Raw genomic sequence first — 21,121 nt, 5'->3', positions numbered from 1 at the left:
CTTCTCACCAAGCTTCTTGCTGATGGTCTTGTAGCCCATTCCAGCCTCGTGCAGGTCTACAATCTTGTCCCTGATGTCATTCAACAGTGCCTTGGTCTTGCACATGATGGTGAGGTTTGAATAGAAGAAAGAGATTCTCTGGACAGGTGTCTTTTATACAGATAAATTGACAGGACTAATCTGTGTACCACATGAGCACAAACTGTTGCCAGTCTGTGGGAGCCAGAATTATTATCGGTTGGTAGGGGGATCAAGTACTTATTTTACTCACTAAACTGCAACTCAATTTATAACATTTGTATCATATGTTTTTTCTGGAGTTTTGGTTAAAATTCTGCCTCCATTATTTAAAATACACCTATGATAAAATTATAGACTCTTAATTTCTTTGTAACTGGGCAAACTTATAAAATCTGAAGGGGATCAAATATTTATCATCCCCACTTTTCAGGAGCCTGGCTTCCCCTATTCATATGCTAATTAACTTGTTAGACTGGCTCATGAAGCTCGGGATAGGAAGTGATGTAGGCAAGAAGTAGGGGGAGGGAAAAGAGCTGGGAACACAGAAGAGGAGGCAGTTTTGCAGGACTCCAAGAAGCAGAGATTCTGGGACAAGATCCCATCACCAGAAAGAATCAAGTTAAAATGATTGTAAAGGCAGAAGGTTTTTATTTTTTATTTTAATGCATTCCATTCTGTGTGCAGCAGCCCCCCAATACTTATTTGAGCCCCATCTAGATCCAGCGATGTTGTAGGATTGTCTTGGCTGCCCAAGACTCCCCTCCTCATTGGCTGAGAATGCAGTGTGGCGCCATTGGCTTCCGCTGTTGCCAAAGTCAGTCAGCCAATGAGGAGAGCAAGGGGGTGGAGCCGGGCCTTGGCTCTGTGTCTGAATGGACACAGGGAGCTGTGGCTCAGCTCGGGTGCCCCCATAGCAAGCTGCTTGCTGTGGGGGGCACTCAACAGGAGGGAGGGGCCAGTAGCGCCGGCAAGGGACCTGAGAAGAGGAGGATCTGGGCTGCTCTGTGCAAATCTACTGCACAAAGCAGGTAAGTATAAAATGTTTGTTATTTTTAAATAACAATAAAAAAAAAAAAGAGACCTTAATATCGCTGTTTAATGTATATTTAGTGCATACACTGTCCATGCTCATTTGATAGGGAGGATAGATAGCTTGTGCATATTGTATGCATATTTTGTGATACTCTGTATGTCATGCATTGTTCACTAAAATTGTACATAGTTTATAGGTACAGCACCTTAATATTCTACAGAGGTTTTATCGCTTCCTTGCTTTTAGTGCAAAGAACCTTAAAAGACGCAACGCAAAATGGTGATGACTCCTTCTCCTCTTTTTTATTTTTACCTTCTCTTCTGCTTGGAATAGAGATAGTATAGAGGGCACTTGCACGATAACCTAATAGAGGTCAACATAGGACAATGAGATTACGTTTTGACATCTTGCTTATGGCCAACACCAAGCTTGTCCCTGCCAGCATCTTCGCTGGCACCTTCTCTTCTGCTTGGGCTAAGCTGGTCTAGTACAAATTGCTTTTGAAGTTTGAACAATTATTTAAAGAACCTGAAAATAGCTTCAAGAAACTGACAGCGGTCAGAAGTGTTCAGAGTGCCATGTGACTTTGTGGTAATAAGTATATGCTTGTGCAATCCCCGTTACAAGAGATCTGTCATTATACATTATAGCATGTTCTAGTTACAAGAGGATATAACATTAAATTTGCTTTCTTTTTAAAGCACCCTGTAATTTATTGCTGAACATAGCTTTAAGGAAGGAGGGCTGTTTACTTTATGCAATTGCAAGCAACAGAGCCATTTTCTATATTCAGAAATTTTCTCGGGCAGATGTAGCTTCAACGTCTTTACACACATGAAATATAAGAATAAGGAAAAATGATGTGCGCAAAATTCTAGGTGATAATAATAAAATAAAGATGGTGTGATAATTAACTCAATGTTAAAGTCCAATGAATATAGCATAAACAAAATGTCCAAACATTTAAAAGTAAAATAACTCTTTTGAGGAATAATAACAACAGATTCTTCTTAATAATGATTTTCACAAAAGCTGAATGCTCACAGAGCACTTACCTCCATTAGGAGTATAATTCTCCTTGAAACGTTTTCTCCCTGATGAAGTCACGTGCCGTGACGTAACGCGTAGGTTGTGGTCGGGTGTTGAAGCAAACCGGAAGGGACGTAAATATCGTGTTTGTACTGCATAAGCCTGTTTGCTTTTATGTAAGGATCCACTTGGCGTTTTTAATAAATTGATACTGTTTATACATACTACGCTATGGGATGTCATTCTTTATCCTTTTTTTAATGGTTGGAACCGGAAGTCTACTGTGTCATTGTGAGGTCTGAAGGAGCAGTGGATTATCAGTGGAGGGAAACTAGAACCCGGCCGAGCATCATTAACACTCTGGAAACCCCTGTCCCCCCCCCCCCATACGGCTATCAACTGGAGATCCACTGCTGTGTACTTACCCCCACTACAGGATATTTTCAAGGTGAGTTATACTCCTAATGGAGGCAAGTGTTCTGTGAGCATTCAGCTTTCGTGAAGATTATTATTAAGAATCTGTTATTATTCCTCAGAAGAGTTATTTTACTTTTTACGTTTACCTGTGCCCTGATCCGTTTCCGGTCTACCTGTGTTTGACTCGTCCGGACCACAACCCTCCTCTGGATTCCCGTTTGCCTACCTGTGACCTCGGCTTGTGCTCTGACTCTGCTCCTCTCTCAAGCTCTTGTAACGAGCTACCCGACTGTGTACTGACTCTGGCCTGTATCCTGGTTCTGCTCTAGTCTCATGTTCCTGTACCTGCCCCGCTGTTGATGACCCCGTGGCTTGTGCTCCGGCTACGTTCCTGCCTAGTGATCCAGCGTCACAGAGTTCCGGTTACCTGTCTGGTGATCCAGAGCCATCGGTTTCCTGTCAAGCTTCAGCCCGGTGCCACCTGCTATACCGGCCCTCGTGCCACTCTGTGTCCTACACTCCCTGTCATCTCTACCAGGGGTGTTAGACAGGAGGTGGAAGCACCCTCTACAGCTCGATCTCCACCAGGTACGTGACCTATACACAGCAGATGCCAATCACCGAGTGCCAGCCAATGGATGACAGCCAACAACCGCTGATCACCGGGAAGACACATGGTACAGAGCTCTGTTCTGTTAGGACTAAAGTGTTTTTTCTTTCCCCACAAAGCAGGGAATAAAATCCATTAATTCCTTTAGTAAAAACAGCACACAGCGTACACTAAAAACACTGGCTAGGCACACATTTAACCCTTTGATCACCCTAGCTTTTTAACGCCTCCCCAGCCAGTGTCATTAATACAGTGGCAGTGCATATTTTTAGGACGGATCACTGTTTTAAAGTGCAGTTCCACCCAAATCATTAATGTGCATAAAAAAAAACATTTTTTTTTTTTGGAGAAAATCTTTTTTTTTTTTTTACTCACCTCTTAATGCTGGTTGCTAGAGGGTCCCTCGTAGTCTGCCTCCTTCAGCGCCTGGGCTCCTGATGTCACTTCCCTCGACGCAGGAATTGAGATCATCTCTGCCTCCTCCCTCCAGACAATCATCTGAGACACATCACAGGTCCCAGATGATTGCGCGGCCAGTCATGGCACGCGACTTGTGCAGTGCAGTGTGGGCCCAGCTGTGAAGCCACAGCCGGGCGCCCACACTTACAATGCCTGGCGTCACCGAGCGGAGAGGGAAACTAGTGGGGCTTCCATCACCCACATGGCTGGACCTTGGGACAGGTAAGTGATCGATTATTAAAAGTCAGCAGCTGCAGTATTTGTAGCTGCTGTCTTTTAATTTTTTATTTTTTTTAGCGGAACTCCGCTTTAATGTCACTGGTTCCCAAAACGTGTCAAAAGTGTCAGTTAGTGTCAGATTGTCCACCAAAATCTCACAGTGCCACTATAAGTGGCTGATCGCCGCCATTACTAGTACAATAAATAAATAAAAATTCCAGTATATAAACAACATACTTTGTAGACTCTATAACATTTGAGCAAACAAATCAATATATGCTTATTGGGATTTTTTTTTTAACCGAAAATATGCAGCAGAATACATATTAGACTAAATTTATGAAAATAGATTTTCATTTTTTTTTAATTGGATATGTTTTATATCAGAAAGTAAAATATATATATATATATATATACATATATCTATATATCTATATATATATATATATATATATATATATATATATATATGTATTTTTTTTTTTTTTTATTGTCGGTCTATTTTTTTGTTCCTAGTGCAAAAAAATAAATAAAAAATTCTGTGGTGATCAAATACCACCAAAAGAAAGCTCTATTTGTGGGGAAAAAAAGGACATACATTTTTATTTACGGTATGTACAGAGTTGCATGGCCGCGCAATTGTCTGTTAACCACTTGGCGTCTGCGCTATAGCTGAATGACGGCCACAGCTCGGACCTGAATTTCTGGGAGGTCGTCATACGACGGCCTCCCCTTTGCACGCTCCCTGTGCGTCCCCTGCAGGGTGCATACTGTCACCACCGAGTCACTGAGACTCGGATGATCACAGATCCGAGTAAGGTGCCAGTCCCAGCCCCTTACCATGTGATCAGCTGTCAGCCAATGACAGCTGATCATAGGATGTAAACAAAAGCTCGGTAATCGTTTTTTTTTTCTCCTTACGCTGACAGCACGAGGAGAAAAAAAAGTCGATCACCGGCTTATGTGCAAAGGACATCTGTCCCGAAGAGAAAGAGGCAATTCTGCCTCATCTGTGCCAATCAGTACCCCCTGCCAGTGCCCACCAGTGCCACCTATCAATGCCCACCAGTGGTTCCAATCAGTGCCACCTATCAGTGCTGCCTATCAATGTAACCTACCAGTGCAGATCAGTGCCCATTACTTCCACCCATCAATGCCCATCAGTGCAACCTCATCAGCGTACATCAATGAAGGAGAAAAATTACCCGATTGCAAAATTTAATAACAAAATATTTTTATTTTTTTAATTCCGTCTTTTAAAAAATGTAACACAAAATAAAAACCACAGAGGTGATCAAATACCACCAAAAGAAAGCTCTAAATTGTGGGAAAACAATGATAAAATTTTAATTTGGGTACAGTGTTGTATGACAGCGCAATTGTCATTCAAAGTGCATCAGTGCTGCAAGCTGAAAATTGGTCTGGACAGGAGGGGGGTGAAAGTGCCCAGTAAGCAAGTGGTTAAATAATGCAGGGCCGTATCGCAAAAAAATGGCTTGGTCATGAAAGGGGGGTAAATCATCCGGATGTCAAGAGGTTAATCATAATTCCTATGAATGTGTATTGTTAAAGGGGTTTAATTTTAACACCCACCCCCGTCCCCGCTATTCATCTCAAAGCGTAGATCTAGGTTTCTTCTGCAATGGCCAACTCAGTGCTCATAAATACACCCCTGAGAGTGTGAAGGAGCTGGCCACTTAGTATGCCGACCTATAACCATTGATCACTGTCTTCTAAAAATGCTCACCCCCCCCCACTGCTTACTGTCACATAGTAGAGAGACAGATTGCTATATTTTGCTTTGGAACGCTGAGGCTTCATGTACACGGCTGCTGGTAAACGGACGGACGTTTAGGATCAGTTGGGCATTTTTTTCAGCTGCCCCTGAACTCTCCTCAATGTCATCTTATCAGTACATGTACACAGGACCGTTTATAGTCATTTCTAGGCAGTTAAATTTAGAAGCATTTTTTGGAAAGCAAAAAAAATGGGTTCAGACGGATGTTCAGAGGCATTCGAAACGCCAAACGCCTGTAACAGCTGCTAAACGCAGTAACTCACGTTTAGCAGCATTTTGTTTACAGACAAATCAGAGATACTGTATTCCTTCATTGTAAAATGAAACACAGAGTTCTCCTAACATAGATGTATCCATAGACAAATTGTATTTGCAAAAGGGATATACTCAGGGCAGGACTTCGGGTGTTGGGGGCCCCTGGGCTTGAGTCACTTTCGGGCTCTACCTTCTATACATTACCGTATTTATCGGTGTATAACACGCACCCCAAGTTTAAGAGGGACTTTTAAGGAAAAAAACTTATATTTAAATGCCCATCAATGCAGCCTTATCAGTGTCCATCTGCAGCCTTGTCCAGTGTCATTGCAGCCTTGTCATTGCAGTGTTGAAGTTTAAAAATGGCGCCGCCGAGATACAGAGTAGGGTTGCCACCTGTCCGGGATTCACCAGGACAGTTCGGGTTTGGATTCATGTGTTCGGGTTTCAGACCACCTGCAACCCGGACACATTATTCAGACCAGACTATGGCTTCCCAGCAGGGTTGCTGGCTGCAGTTGTGTAAACCAAGAGTGTCCGTTACACACTCTTTTTCATATTGCCCAAAGTCAGCACTAAAGCCCTGTACACACGAGCGGACTTATGTCCGACAGACTTCCGAAGGAGTTCTGACAGACTTCTGACAGAGTTCTGACAGAGTTCTGACAGAGTTCTGACAGAGTTCTGACAGAGTTCTGACAGAGTTCTGACAGAGTTCTGACAGAGTTCTGACAGAGTTCTGACAGAGTTCTGACAGAGTTCTGACAGAGTTCTGACAGAGTTCTGACAGAGTTCTGACAGAGTTCTGACGGACTTTCCAAATGAGCGGACTTGGCCACACACAATCACACCAAATTCCGACGGATTCGAACGTGATGACGTACGACTGGACTCGAATAAGGAAGTTCATAGCCAGTAGCCAATAGCTGCCCTCGCGTCGGTTTTAGTCCGTCGGAATAGCATACACACGAGCGAATTTTTCGGTAGGAACTGGGTCCGGCGGAGTTCCGTCGGAAAAATTTGAAGCATGTTCCATTTTCTAAAGTCTGTCAGACTTTTGCGAATCAAAAGTCCGTTGCAGCCCACACACGATCGAATAGTCTGCCGGAATCATTCCGTCAGACTTTGGATGTTGAAAAGTCCGGTCGTGTGTGCGGGGCTTAACAATTACCCCTCCCCCACCCAGACAGGAGAGGACAGAGGGCTTGATTTGCTCCTCTTCCTCCTACCCCTAACCCTATATGTCTGTCCACACTTAAATCCCCGGTGCTGTGCCTCAAGAAAGGAACTTAGGGGCCAGAAATTTGAAGTCCAGTAGCCTCAGATACATCTGGATGAGAGGTGCTGACTGCCAAGTGGTGAGTGAGCTCACCATCCATCCCTGTCTGTGACTGAAGTCTCCCCATTCTCTCTCCTGCCTCTGAGTAAGTACACTAAGGTAAATCAGGTATCTCAGAGCTCCCCTTACATCATATTTCCCCTTTACACCAGAGGCCACAGTGTTCCCCCTTACATCAGAGTCCTTTCCGTACATCAGAGTACTCAGTGTTCCCCCTTACATCAGGGTTCCCAGAGCAGCCCTTATGTCAGAGTCCCCATATTTCTCCCTTACATCAGAGACTGCAGAGTCCCCCCTTACAGTGAAAGGGAACTCTGCAAGTTCAGATGTAAAAGGGAAACTCTGTGGACTCTGATATAAAGGGGAACTCTTGTTATTAACTTCATATGATTAGAAATGTTGTTTAATAGCAAAATATATGAATAGTTTATACAATAAACTAAAACTTTCTGTCCTGTGCATCTCAGCGGCTCTCGGGTCCTCTCACAGTCCTGAGCGGAGCTGAGAGTAGCCGAGTATACTCGGCTCGGCTCACAGTCACGCCCAGTCCCTGTGTTATGTCCATCATAGGACGGGACTGGGCGTGACTGACTGGAGCCAAGCCGAGTACACTCAGCTATGTATCTCGGCGGGGCCCATGGGCTTGGGCCCAGTCAAACCCAATGGTAAGTCCGGCCCTGGACATACTGTATATGTGACAGATGCTGAGAAAACATACTACTTGTTTTACATTATGGGTCATTTCTATGCAATGTCTACTTGTATCCTCATTGTGTTATGACACATTTGTACCAAGTATTTCATTTATGTCACTAATTCCCTTTGTGTACTGAACAAAACAAAACCAACAAAAATTGATTATACATAAGTATAAAAGTATAAGAGCGATGGCAATATGCAGTAGTTTTGAAAGAAGAGTACTAACAAGTACTGCCACTTAGAAGTTTGAACGTTTGAAAAGACTATTGAGCTACTGCACCTGACATTTCCCGTGGACGCACAGATCTGCCTCATAAGGACCGCATGGAGTTCCATCCAGGACCCGGTCTGACACCAGTATTGGAGTATCACGGCCTACAGGAGTGCAGTATAACTCACATGGCTTATCTAGGAAATAAAGGAAAGCAATAGTTGGCAATGTATTTTTCTCTGGGACACCCAAATTAAATTTAGCTTAGTATGGGAAGACCAGTAAACTAAGGCTAAGTTCACACATGTGTAGGTGCGAATTTCCCCTCAGTTTTCACTGTTAATTTCCGGCCACCAGCGTCTTTAACATTAGATGGTTGTTAAAGCGATGCTAAAGGATAATTTTTTAATTTTTTTTTTAAAATAACAAACATATCATACTTTCCTCCACTGTGCAGCTCGTTTTGCACAGAGTGGCCCGGAAACATCCAATTTCTGGGGTTCCTATGTGGCTCCTCCCCGCATTAGATAACGCCCTTGGAGAAGCGCTCTCCCGAGGGGGTTACTTTGCGGGCACGCTTCCAAGTTCCGCATTCAGCGTCCATAGACGCCGAATGCAGGACTCGCCCCCGGGTCATTGGATTTGATTGACAGCAGCGGGAGCCAATGCTTCCACTGCTGTCAAGAACAGGGATGCGCCCCTGGAAATTCGGGGCTCAGGAAAGTAAAACGGGGAGGGGGGCAAGGGGGCCGGTGACTGCAAGGTGTTTTTTCACTTTAGGATGCATTAAGGTGAAAAAACATGAGCCTTTACAACCCCTTTAAGAAGCGGGGTGGGAAGAGCTGGCCCCCATGTCCATGAACAACAGATGACTTAATTTTTTTATTGCCGATTGCTGGCAATAACATTCTTTTTTAAAGAAGTGGGAGTAGGGGCCCCACCCAATCAATACAAGGCCCTTTCGGGTCCGTTATGGATTTAGAGGTAAACTCTTAAGGAAAAATAAAAAAAATGGTATGGGGGCCCCCCAAAAAGCCATACCTGACCCTTATCCGAACATGCAGGGCAGCAACCCCAAACCATATCAGGCCACATGCCCTCAACATGGGGGGGGGGGGTGCTTTCAGGTTGGCAGTGGCGGCTGGCATCGTACATCGGGGGACATTGCTTTTTCTTTTTTTCCAAAAACAAAATGGTCTCAGTGCTTTTATTTCTTCTTGACACTTTTTTGGTGAATGAGTTAAGTAGGGGTACAATGCACCCCATACTCATTCATATTGGGGGGCAGAATCAGATTCTGGTAAGCCCCCCTGCCTGCAGACCCCCACAACCACTGGCCAGGATTGTGGGGGAAGAGCCCCCCTGTCCCAAAGCACTCCCTCCCCATGTTGAGGGAATGTGGCCTGGTATAGTTCTGAAGGGGGGAGTGCGCTGGCTCAACCCCCCCTTTCCTGGCCTGCATGCTCGAGCAAGGGTCTGGTATGTGTTTTTGGGGGGGCGCCAGGCTATTTTTTTTTTTTTTTTTTGGCGTGTGGTTCACCTCAAAATCCATACCAATGGTATGGATTGGGGGGGGACCACATGCAGTTTTTTTTTTTTGGCATGGTGTTCCCCTTAAAATCTATAGCAGGCCTGAAAGCAGTCTCCAAACTTTCTAAACAAAAGGACAGTTTACTGTCCATCAGACTAATTGGGGGGGGGGGGGGGGGGGATGGGGCAGACTGTTGCAATCCAGAGCAGAAAATGTTCTGGCATCAGTGGGAGTAAACCCTTCCCCATCTTTAATATTAGAGGAGGAATAGTGCCTCATAACCTGTCTCATTGTGAAGAATTGTGCCCCATCATTGGTGTCAGTGGAAGGAATAGTGCATTATTGTTGGTGTCATTGTGGGGCAGGGGGGATTGTGCCCTATGGTTGGTGTCAATAGGAGTACTAATACCACATAATTGGTGTCAGTAGAAGCAATAGTGGGCCATTATTGGTGTAACTGGGAGGAATTGTGACCCATCATTGTAACTGGAAGGAATTGTGACCCCTCATTGGTGTAACTGGGAGGAATTGTGACCCATCATTGGTGTAGCCAAACTGATAAGAGGCATGAGAAATGATTAACTTAATTTATTCTTTCTTGAGAAGAGGAGATAAGGAGGGGATATGTTCAAACATGTATCAATACATAAGTGCTCCATATAGTGAAGTTGGGTTCAAGTTATTCACTTTAAGGTCATCACAGAGGACAAGGAGGCACTCTCTACATCTGGAAGAAAGGAGATTTCATCTCCAAATAGGGAAAGGTTTCTTCACAGTAAGAGCTGTGAAAATGTGGAATAGACTCCCTGCAGAGGTGGTTCTGGCCAACTTAGTAGATTGTTTTAAGAAAGTTGATACAGGGAATATCCGATTGCCTCTCGGGGGGATCAGGAAGGAATTTTTTCCCCTGCTGGAGCAAATTGGATCATGCTTTGGTGTTTTTTTTTTTTTTACTTTCTCTGGATCAACTTTGGGTATAGGATTGCGTATATAGGATTGTATAATTTTTTTTTCCTTCTATCGGTTGAACTAGATGGACTTTTTTTCAACCAAACTATGCAACTATGTAATTGTGAGCCATTGTTGATGAAAGTGGGAGGAACAGTGCCCCATTGTTGGTGTCAGTTTCAGGAATTTGGCGCTATTGTTGGAGTCAGTGGATGGAATAGTGCCTCAAGGGCTAGATAAAGACAACCAAAGGGCCACATCTGGCCTACAGGATGCAGTTTGGAGACAACTGTTTTAATATAACTACATATAATACCATTATATATGACACCCCTTGCGTCCATTGTTTTAGAAATCTGTTCCACAAAGACGTTTGAAAAAAAACACAGTCACTATTAGGGATGGGCCAAACACCCCCAGTTCGGTTCGCACCAGAACATACCTGAACAGGCAAAAAATTTGGCAGAACACATGAACACCGTTAAAGTCTCTGGGACACGAACATGAAAAATCAAAAGTGCCAATTTTAAAGGCTTATATGCATGGCAATACCATGCATATAAGCCTTTAAAGCGGGAGTCCACCGGGACTCCGCGTTTTTTTTTTTTTTAAAAGCCAGCAGCTACAAATACTGCAGCTGCTGACTTTTAAAATAGTGACACTTACCTGTCCAGCGCGCCCGCGATGTCGGCACCCGAAGCCGATCGCTAGATCGTCTGTCGGGTCCTGCCGCCGCCATCTTGGGTATGGGAATCAGGAAATGGAGCCTTTTGGCTTCATTTCCCGGTTCCCTACTGCGCATGCGCGAATTGCGCTGCGCAATAAGGACGCTCCCCGCTGCCTCTGGGAGCTGTGTGTTTCCCAGCAGGCAGCGGGGCACTTGCGGGAAGGGGCGGGCACTTGCGGAAAGGGGCGTAAGTTACGCCCCTTTCCGCAGAGAGCTGTCCCGGAAGTGGGTGCAGTTACCTGGATTATCCAGGTAACTGCACCCCCCTCCCCCCTGAAAGGTGCCGATTGTGGGAGGGTTCCGATGAGCGGAAGGTCCACTTTAGGGTGGACCTCCGCTTTAATACCATGATAATGGTATTAAAAGCTTATATGCATGGTATATATATATATATATATATGTATGATAATACCATGATGGTATTTATCATAAAATGTATTTGGGGACCCGGGTCCTGCCCCAGGGGAGATGTATAAATGCATTTTTTATTTTTTTTTTATTTTAAATGGCCGTTTTTTCGGGAGCAGTGATTTTTTTTAATGCTTAAAGTGAAACAATAAAAATGAAATATTCCTTTAAATATTGTGCCTGGGGGTGTCTATAGTATGCCTGTAAAGTAGCGTATTTTTCCCATGTTTAGAAAAATACCACAGCAAAATTACATTTCTAGGAAAGGAAAAGGAAAAATTGTCATTTAAAACTGAACGCGGCTAAAACGAATTGTCGGGTCTTGGCAATATAGATAAAACTCATTGAAAAAAACCAAGCCCATTGGGTCTGGTATGAATATTAAGGGGAACGCTGAACCAAATTTTTTTTTTAAATCGGGTAAAATCCATACCAAGCCCTTCTGGTCTGATATGAAAATTAAGGGGAACCCTGCATCAAAATAAAATTTTTAAAAAATGGCATAGGCGCCCCCCCCCCCAAAATCCATACCAGACCTGATTTTAAGGTGACCCCTGCGCCAAAAAAAAAAAAAAAAATGGCGTAGGTCCCCCCCCCCAAATTCATACCAGACCCTTATCCAAGCACGCAACCTGGCAGGCAGCAGGAAAAGAGGTGGGGACGAGAGTGCGTCCCCCACCCCTCCTGAACCGTACCAAGCTACATGCCCTCAACATGGGTTACCCCAAAGCATCTTGTCCCCATGCTGATGGGGACAAGGGCCTCATCCCCACAACCCTTGCCTGGTGGTTGTGGGGGTCTGCGGGCGAGGGGGCTTATCGGAATCTGGAAGCCCCCTTTAACAAATCCCGCCGCCCCTCCGTGTGAAATGGTAACTGGGTACAAGTACCGCTACCATTTCACAAAAAGTGTGTCAAAATGTTAAAGACATAGCTTGGGGACAAGTCCTTTATTAAAAAATAAAAGTGTCCAACAACGTCCATTCATCTTCTTCTATCATGGCGACAGACCGAAAAAAAACAATAAAAAACAATCCGTAACCGACCCACCTCCATGGGAGGCTCCCACCATGTGACACTTCTTCTCTGGGAAAGTTCTTATATAACTGAGCGTGACGTAACAGGGTAACCCCTCCCCCCTCCGACACCAGAGGGAAGTCCCCGTGGCATCAGAGGGGGGAGGGGTCATCTGTTTTATCCATATTGCCGATAACAGCCACGATCAGTTTTAAATGACAATTTTCCTTTAGAAATGTCATTTCGCTGTGGTACTGTTCTAAACATGGGAAAAATGCGCCACTTTACAGGCATACTACAGACACACCCCAGGCATGATATTTAAAGGAATTTCATTTTTATTCTTTCACTTTAAGCATTAAAAAAAAAAAAAAAAAAAAAAAAAATCACTGCTCCAGAAAAAAACCGTTAAAAAAAAAAAATAATAATAATTTGCATTGATACATGGGACATGGGTCCCCAAACACTTTTTATGACAATAACTTCCATATAAGCTTTTAAAATTAGCACTTTTGATTTTTCATGTTCTTGTCCCATAGACTTTAACGGTGTTGTGGCGGCTTTTGAATTTTCCCTGAACACTGCATATTGTTCGGTGTCCGTCCGAACATCTGAACAACCAAAGTTCGGCCTGAACTTATGCTTGGGGCCGAACCGTTCACCCATCCCTAGTCACTATATAGTAACTACTTGATTTCCCATTATAGTAACAGTGAAGAATCAGGGTAGTATGGATCACACGTACCATCAATAATTACGGCGGTAAGCAGACTTTTCTTCTTGTTGCTGTTGCGGTCATGGGATTGACACTGATGGTCCCTGAAGCTGGTACTTCCTTTAGGACATAGCGCATTCTCACACACCATGTGTTCTACACTTGCTCCTTTGCAGCTACGACCTCCAGGTCCCGGACTGTCAAAAAAAAAAAAAAAAGGAAATATAGAGTCAAAACTTAGTGGGCCATAACTCAACCAGGATGTACCCTGCCGTCCCGGTGATCTCCTCTGGATGTCCTGAAGGCTATGTACCTGCTCTAAGAGACCGCACAATGTAAAACGATCTCCAAGCCATTGATTCATATTCCTTGGAAAGGCTTTCAGTCTGGAGGTTAATAAATCTGATTCGGAATAAGGCCATGAGCTAATGCTGTGTCTATCCACACAACAGTGTAACATTTCCTTTCCTCCTACTGCTAATACAACCGGCTCATTACAGTGATTTATGAGATGCATTTACAAACTTCACTGGAACTCTAGACAACAACTGGAGAGAAAACTCTAAAACAACGGTAAACCGAGCCAGAATGTCAGTGCAAAGTACTAACTCAAACAAGACTAGCACAAAGCTATCATTAGAAGAACATTAAAAAGAGAAATGCCGCTTGTTTTTTTAAGGTATTTTCTAGCTGAGCAAAGCGAATTGTTTTAAAAAAGCGCATATGTCTGGCTGCCAGTTCAAATAGCATTTGTGAAGAGAGGACATGCCTTCATTCCCCATGGGGGCCAGAGTTTACACTTACGTTGCAGACTATTACAACTGTATGCCCTACTCACATATCAGATAGAGCATGATGTCAGAGATTTAGTGCCAAACACTTATGATCTCTACAGGATCGCTTAGTAAAGTCATAAAATGTAAAGCACAGATTAACCTTCACTAAGCATGCCAACCGAAAGGGATTATCTCTCACCAAGAGTGATGAATGGTCAGAGCTGCCCTTCCTCATCCTTTTCATGACAGTATACACAACAGACCTTCTTTGACTGGAGCAACCTATGACTGCTGGAAAACCTTGAACCATGAATAGGTCACTCTTATGCCACGTACACACGTAGCGGACTATTCGGCGGACTTAGTCCGGCGGACTTTTTGAACGGGCTACTTTTGAAATGAACGGACTCGCCCACACACGCGGAGGAAAGTCCGCTAATTTTGAGCGCGTCTCCAGGTAGGCGGGGCCCGTGAAGAAGGCCTCGCTGGCCCCGCCACCTGGTATGGACTTAAAGGGGAACCCCAACGCCGAAAAAATGGGCGTGGGGGTCCCCCCCAGGTCCACATCAGACCCTTGTCTGAGCACGCTACCCGGCTGACCAGGAAAGGGAGGGGACGAGCGAGCTCCCCCCTCCTGAGCCGTACCAGGCCATGTGCCCTCAACATGGGGGGTGCCTTGGGGAAGGGGGGGGGGGCGCGTCCCCACTCCCCCCCCAGCAAAAGTCAGCAGCTACACATACTGTCCTGGAGTCCGCCATTTGTAAGAGAACCCGGCAGTGAAGCCTTTTGGCTTCACAGCTGGTTCCCCTACTGGGCATGTGTGAAACGCGCTGCACTTTCTGAATGGCCCGAATGGCGGAGGAAGGAGAAGGGGAGCAAATTTTCTAAGTGATCGCGCCATGGCGAGATCTCTCAGAAGTTGGAACAGGTACCCATTCCCCCCCCCCCCCAATGTGGCACCAGAGGGGGGGAGGAGGCCGAAAAGTGGAGCACATTCTATGCATTATATGAATAAACACAAAAAGTGTGATTTTATGGGCAATAAAAAAATGTACATAGGGAATTTTATACGTATAAAAAAATTGTCATTTATTATAGAAAAATGTATTAAAAAATTCCGCGTTAATCATATATAATCAAGGGATGCTGGCAATCTACATGTGTGGCCTTATGAATCACCAAAATTATCACATTCTATGACAATCTGGAATTCTATTCGCCCGTCTACAATGAACCCCCCTTTCGCGCTTAAAGAAGTAACACCTGTTAGTTTTCTATAGTTATTTCAAATATATTTAAGGATATATTCCTATATGAAGCTGCTACTTCTTTAATAACCAACATATAACACAAGGCAATATTCAGAAAAACAACACCCAGTTCCTTCGTAAATATTGCAGCAGCTGCAATATTTATGAAGGAACTGGTTGTTGTTTTTCAGAATATTGCCTTGTGTTATATCACATTCTATGCATTAAGATTAAAAATGTATTCTGTGTAGCAGCACCCCTCAGCCTCCTTAATACCTACCTGAGACCCATCTCCATCCAGCGATGTTGCACGAGAGACTCGGCTGTCCGGCTGATTGGCTGAGGCACACAGCGGACGCCATTTGCTCTCGTTGCTGTCAAAGTCAGTGAGGAGAGAGAGAGGGGGCGGGGCCGAGCCATGTCTCCGTGTCTGAATGGACACACAAAGCAGCGGCTCAGCAAGAGCAAATTACTTGCTGTGGGGGCACTCGACAGGAGGGAGGGGCCAGGGGTGACAGCTGGGGGACCGAGAAAAGGAGGATCCGGGCTGCGTTGTGCAAAACCATTACACAGAACAGGTAACTATAACATGTTTTTGTTATATATATATATATATATATATATATAAAAAAGACTTTAGTATCACTTTAAAAGATATACGAGAGCAGTAACGGAAGTAATGCAAAAGTGGGTATACACTTTATTAACTTACATAAGTCATTCAAGTCTCACATGTTGGTATAGTAACATATTCCTCTATAGCAAGGGTCTCTGAACTGTGGGCCGGAGGCTAGCTGCGGCCCTTTGCTTGTTGTTATCCAGCTCTTGGGGCACCATTAATCCGGCTGATACCAAGGGCACAATTCCTCCCAATAACACCCTCCATGGGGCACCTTTCCGCCCAATGACACCAACCATGGGGCACCTCTCCTCCCAATGACACCAACCATGGGGCACCTCTCCTCCCAATGACACCAACCATTGGGCACCTCTCCTCCCAATGACACCAACCATGGGGCACCTCTCCTCCCAATGACACCAACCATGGGGCACCTCTCCTCCCAATGACACCAACCATGGGGCACCTCTCCTCCCAATGACACCAACCACGGGGTACAATTCCTCTCACTGACACTATACATGGGGCATTGCCTACTCTTATTAGACACAGTCTGCCCCCCTAAACTCTGCAGAACAGTAAACGGGTCCTTTTTTTTTTTTAGAAAGTTTGGTGACTCCTGCTTTATAGTAACTCCTCCTCTTCTCTTGATTGCAGGTAAATATTGGATTTCAAACAGAAGAAACGTGCCATCATTGAGTTCTTGATGAAGGAGCGGTGCAGGCTGTCCGACATCCACAGAAGGCTACAGAATGTTTACAGAGATGATACCATTGTTAAGAGTCACCAATAATAAGACATTGCTCTTGTCAATAGTGTAATCTCTATAAATATTCTGTAGATTTCTCTGGATATCGGACAGCCTGCTCCCCTCCATCAAGAAGTCAATGACAGCATTGCCTCTGTTTAGAACCCATACTATAGAGGAAGTGTTATTCTACCAACATGTGACCCCAACCATGGGGCACCTCTCTTCCCAATGACACAATCATGGGGCACCTCACCTCCCAATGACACCAACCATGGGGCACATTTCTTCCCAATGACATCAACCAAGGGGCACTATTCCTCTCACCGACACAAAACATGGGGTATTTCTTACTCTCACTAGACGTAGTCAGGCCCCCTAAAGTCTGCAGAACAGTAAATTGGCCCTTTATTTAGAAATTTTGGAGACCCCTGCTCTATAGTAACTCTCCACTTCATTGCAGGTAAATAATGGATTCCAAGCAGAAGTAATGTACTGTCATTGAGATCTTGATGAAGGAAGGGTGCAGGCTGTCCGACATCCACAGAAGGCTACAGAATGTTTACAGAGATGACACCATTGGCAAGCGTCACCAATGACAAGACCTTGCTCTTGCCAAATAGTGTGATCTCTGTAAAATATTCCGTAGACTTCTGTGGCTATCGGACAGCCTGCACCCCCTCCTTCATCAAGAACTCAATGACAGCATGTTGCTTCTGTTTAGAATCCATTATATACCTGCAAAGAAAAAGAAAAAGGAGTTATTATAGAGGAATAGTTACTCCACCAACATGGGAAATTTAAACAACTTATGCAAGTTAATAAAAAAAGGTTGTGCCCACGTTTGTATTACTTTCGATACAGCCCTCGTACTGGTAAAATATTCATATTATTTGAATATAGTCTCCCAAACCACAATAAGATATGGTGATTACTAAAACACATACTCAAAGAGCATTGGGGAGAATGTTGGAAATCACAAATCCGCAATGGTTTGCCAACATTGCTTGTCAACCTTCATGACCCTTTGTACTGTTGTGTTTGCCGTTACCAAGTAATCTGCAGTGCAAAGCAATATAGAAACAGAATCTCATGCCCCTTCTACATGTCCAGGACCAACTCATACATTGCACTATGGGGCAGCTGGTTCATCTCATAGGACTTCACTCAATCTGCCCTGAAGGCATCTTTTCTATGCCGAGTCTGCCGAATGCCACCAACAAGTTCTCTGGCTCAGGAAAAACAGTTATGCTACAAAAACTATGACGTCACATTTAACCTAAAGTGACACTAAAGGTTCGGGTTTTTTTTTTTTTTTTTGTAGGATCACATCCTTTATTGGATCACATTATTTATTGGATCACTGTGCTATATTAAAGAGGAAGTAAACCCTGATGGGTTTACTTCCTCTTTGATTCCCTGCAAAGGTAAAGCATAATGGGCTAGTATGCATCGCATAGTAGTCAATTATGTGTCACTTACCTGACACAGGAGCCAGCGAAGTCACCATCTTCTTGGTGGGTCTCGCTGCTCCGGCAATGTCATTCGACGAAGCCGCGATGACGTCACTCCCGCGCAATGCGCATGGGAGCCGACACGCGCGGCATATCGCCGCTAATTGCAGCGCGCTCAGTGCGCCTGCGCGCCGCTGTCTACGGACCTTAATCTAGGCTTACCTGTAGGTCAAAGTTGGTTGTAAGGGTTTACAACCACTTTAACTAATAATAGGAAAGTGGGATTTTCCATAAGGCACCTTGGGTCCATGTCAGTGAGAGAAAAAAGTATTTGACCCCCTGCTGATTTTGTACGTTTGCCCACTGACAAAGAAATGATCAGTCTATAATTTGAATGGTCGGTTTATTTTAACAGTGAGAGACAGAACAACAACAAAAATATCAAGAAAACGGTATTTCAAAAAAGTTATAAATTGATTTGTATTTTAATAAGTGAAATAAGTATTTGATCCTAAATCAATCAGCAAGATTTTGGGCTCCCAGGTGTCTTTTATACAGGTAACAAGCTGAGATTAGGAGCACTCTCTCAGGGTGTTACCTGTATAAAAGACACCTGTCCACAGAAGCAATCAGCATCAGATCTCACCTTGTGGAGTTTCAATGATCATGAGAACGGTGAGGAATCAGCCCAGAACTACAGGGAGAATCTTGTCAATGAACTCAAGGCAGCTGGGCCCATAGTCACCAAGAAAACAATTGGTAACACACTACGCTGTAAAGGATTGAAATCCTGCAGCGCCCATAAGGTCCCCCCTACTTAAGAAATCACATGTACAGGCCTGTCTGCAGTTTGCTAACGAACATCTGAATGATTATGAGGAGAACTGGGGGAAAGCGATGTGATCAGATGAGACCAAAATCAAGCTCTTTGGCATCAACTCAAATTGCCGTGTTTGGTGGAGGAGGAATGATGCCTATGACCCCAAAAACACCATCCCTACTGTCAAACATGGAGGTGGAAACCTTATGCTTTGGGGTGTTTTTTTGCTAAGGGGACAAAAAAAAAAGATCATCAAAATGTCTTCTGTAAGGAAACACTCACGGTGGGTTGTCACATTTTTTTTGCCGGAAGCGTGCTCCAGTTGCACAGGTTCGGCTGCACATGCTCCAGGAGCTCCAGGCACTCCAGTCTCCATCCACATGCTGAGGGATTGGGGTCTTGCTGACGCATTCTCCGGCTCGGCACCACTGCAATACAAAACTCCCAGGACTGAGAATTGCAGATTTTAACCCCCGCTGTCATAGTGTTACACAAGGAAAGAAACTTTCATCAAATATGAACTATTTTAATATATCATTTAAAGCTGTATCATACCAGAAAACAAAAATGTATATATTGCAGCTTACCAGTTTTTCAACCCCAACTCAAGGTTAACGCGTTTGTTACCCCAACAGTTCATATTCCCGATATGTGTCTGCTGTACCATGTACTTGTATGAGAAAGTATCCTGTTCTCTTTGTATTACTTCTTTTATGTGAAATCCCTGGTGAGCCCGCCAGTCCCTCTGCTTTCCTATTACATATTGACCACACTAAGCAGTAGAGCGCACCGTGGTCAGTTCTCTAGCTATGCTGGGAACTCAGTGTACTCTCTTCCAATGATCAAACTTGTCCTGACATAACCCCCCCCCCCCCCCGCTGCACAACCATTCACTGGGAAGATTAGTGTGCTGCTGTTTCTCTTCCCCCAGCTCTTATGCAGCTGAGAACAGAGGGAATGGGAAAAAAGTGGGTTTTATATATATATATATATATATATATATATATATATATATAAATCTAAAAATATAAATGTATATCTAAAAAAAAAAAAAAAAAATTATATATATATATATATATACACACACACATACATATACATACATATACACACACACACACACACACACATTTTTAATCTATACAAAAAAGTTTTGCCTTTCAATTCTAATTTAAACGGTTGCCGACCAGCCGCCATCATTACACTATGGCAGGTCGGCATGAACAGTTGTAGCTATACGTCGCCTCACGCGATTGGGATAGCGGGCGCGCACGCACGTGCCCGCTGCAATGCAGGAGGTGAAAAATGCTCGTGGCCTACAGTCGCGATGACCGTTAGCCACGAGCGATCACAGGCACGAGAGGCAGAAGAGGGACGTGTATGTGTAAACACTCAAATCCCTGTTCTGAGAGGAGTGACAAATCGTGAGTTCCTAATAGCTAGGAACCACGATCAGTCATTTCCTCTAGGTCAGTCCCCTCCCCCTACAGTTAGAAACATGCATAGGGACCTTAATAAAGAAATAAAGTAAAAAAGAAAAAGAAACACAGAGAACACAGTTAACTCCTTGATCGCCCCCCTAGTGTTAACCCCTTCCCTGCCAGTGACATTTATACAGTAATCAGAGCATTTTTATAGCACTGATCGCTGTATAAATGCCAATGGTCCCAAAAATGTGTCAAAAGCGTCCGATGTGTCCGCCATAATGCCCGCCATTACTAGTAAAAAAATGATAAAAATGCTATAAATCTAGCCCCTATTTTGTAGATGCTATAACTTTTGCGCAAACCAATCAATATACCCTTTTTGCAATTTTTTTTAACCATAAATATGTAGAAGAATACACCCAAACAGAGAAAAAAATAGCTTTTATAAAAAACGAAATTGGGGATGTTTATTATAGCAAAAAGTACAAAATATTGTGTTTTTTTCTAAATTGTCACTTTTTTATATTTATAGCACAAAAAAATAAAAACCGCAGAGGTGATCAAATGCCACCAAAAGAAAGCTCTATTTGTG

The 21,121-nt window shown here is 43.9% G+C and overlaps 1 protein-coding gene across 1 annotated transcript in view; it reads right to left on the bottom strand.

Moving 5' to 3' along the window:
• LOC143964450 (A disintegrin and metalloproteinase with thrombospondin motifs 17-like) overlaps positions 1-21,121 on the bottom strand; it is a 435,585-nt gene that overhangs the window by 136,435 nt on the left and 278,029 nt on the right. Inside the window, exons 12-14 of the mRNA XM_077474178.1 lie at positions 19,385-19,530; positions 13,466-13,632; positions 8,160-8,287 (exon numbers count right to left, since the gene is read on the bottom strand). Coding sequence (XP_077330304.1) covers positions 8,160-8,287; positions 13,466-13,632; positions 19,385-19,530 — 441 coding nt within the window. The remainder of the gene's footprint in view (positions 1-8,159; positions 8,288-13,465; positions 13,633-19,384; positions 19,531-21,121) is intronic.

The sequence above is a fragment of the Lithobates pipiens genome, unplaced genomic scaffold (genome assembly GCF_037356315.1).
Source record: "Lithobates pipiens isolate NorthernLeopardFrog02 unplaced genomic scaffold, aLitPip1_a1.2 Scaffold_8, whole genome shotgun sequence".
NCBI lineage: Eukaryota > Metazoa > Chordata > Amphibia > Anura > Ranidae > Lithobates > Lithobates pipiens.
This window is presented reverse-complemented; position numbering and strand designations above follow the sequence as displayed.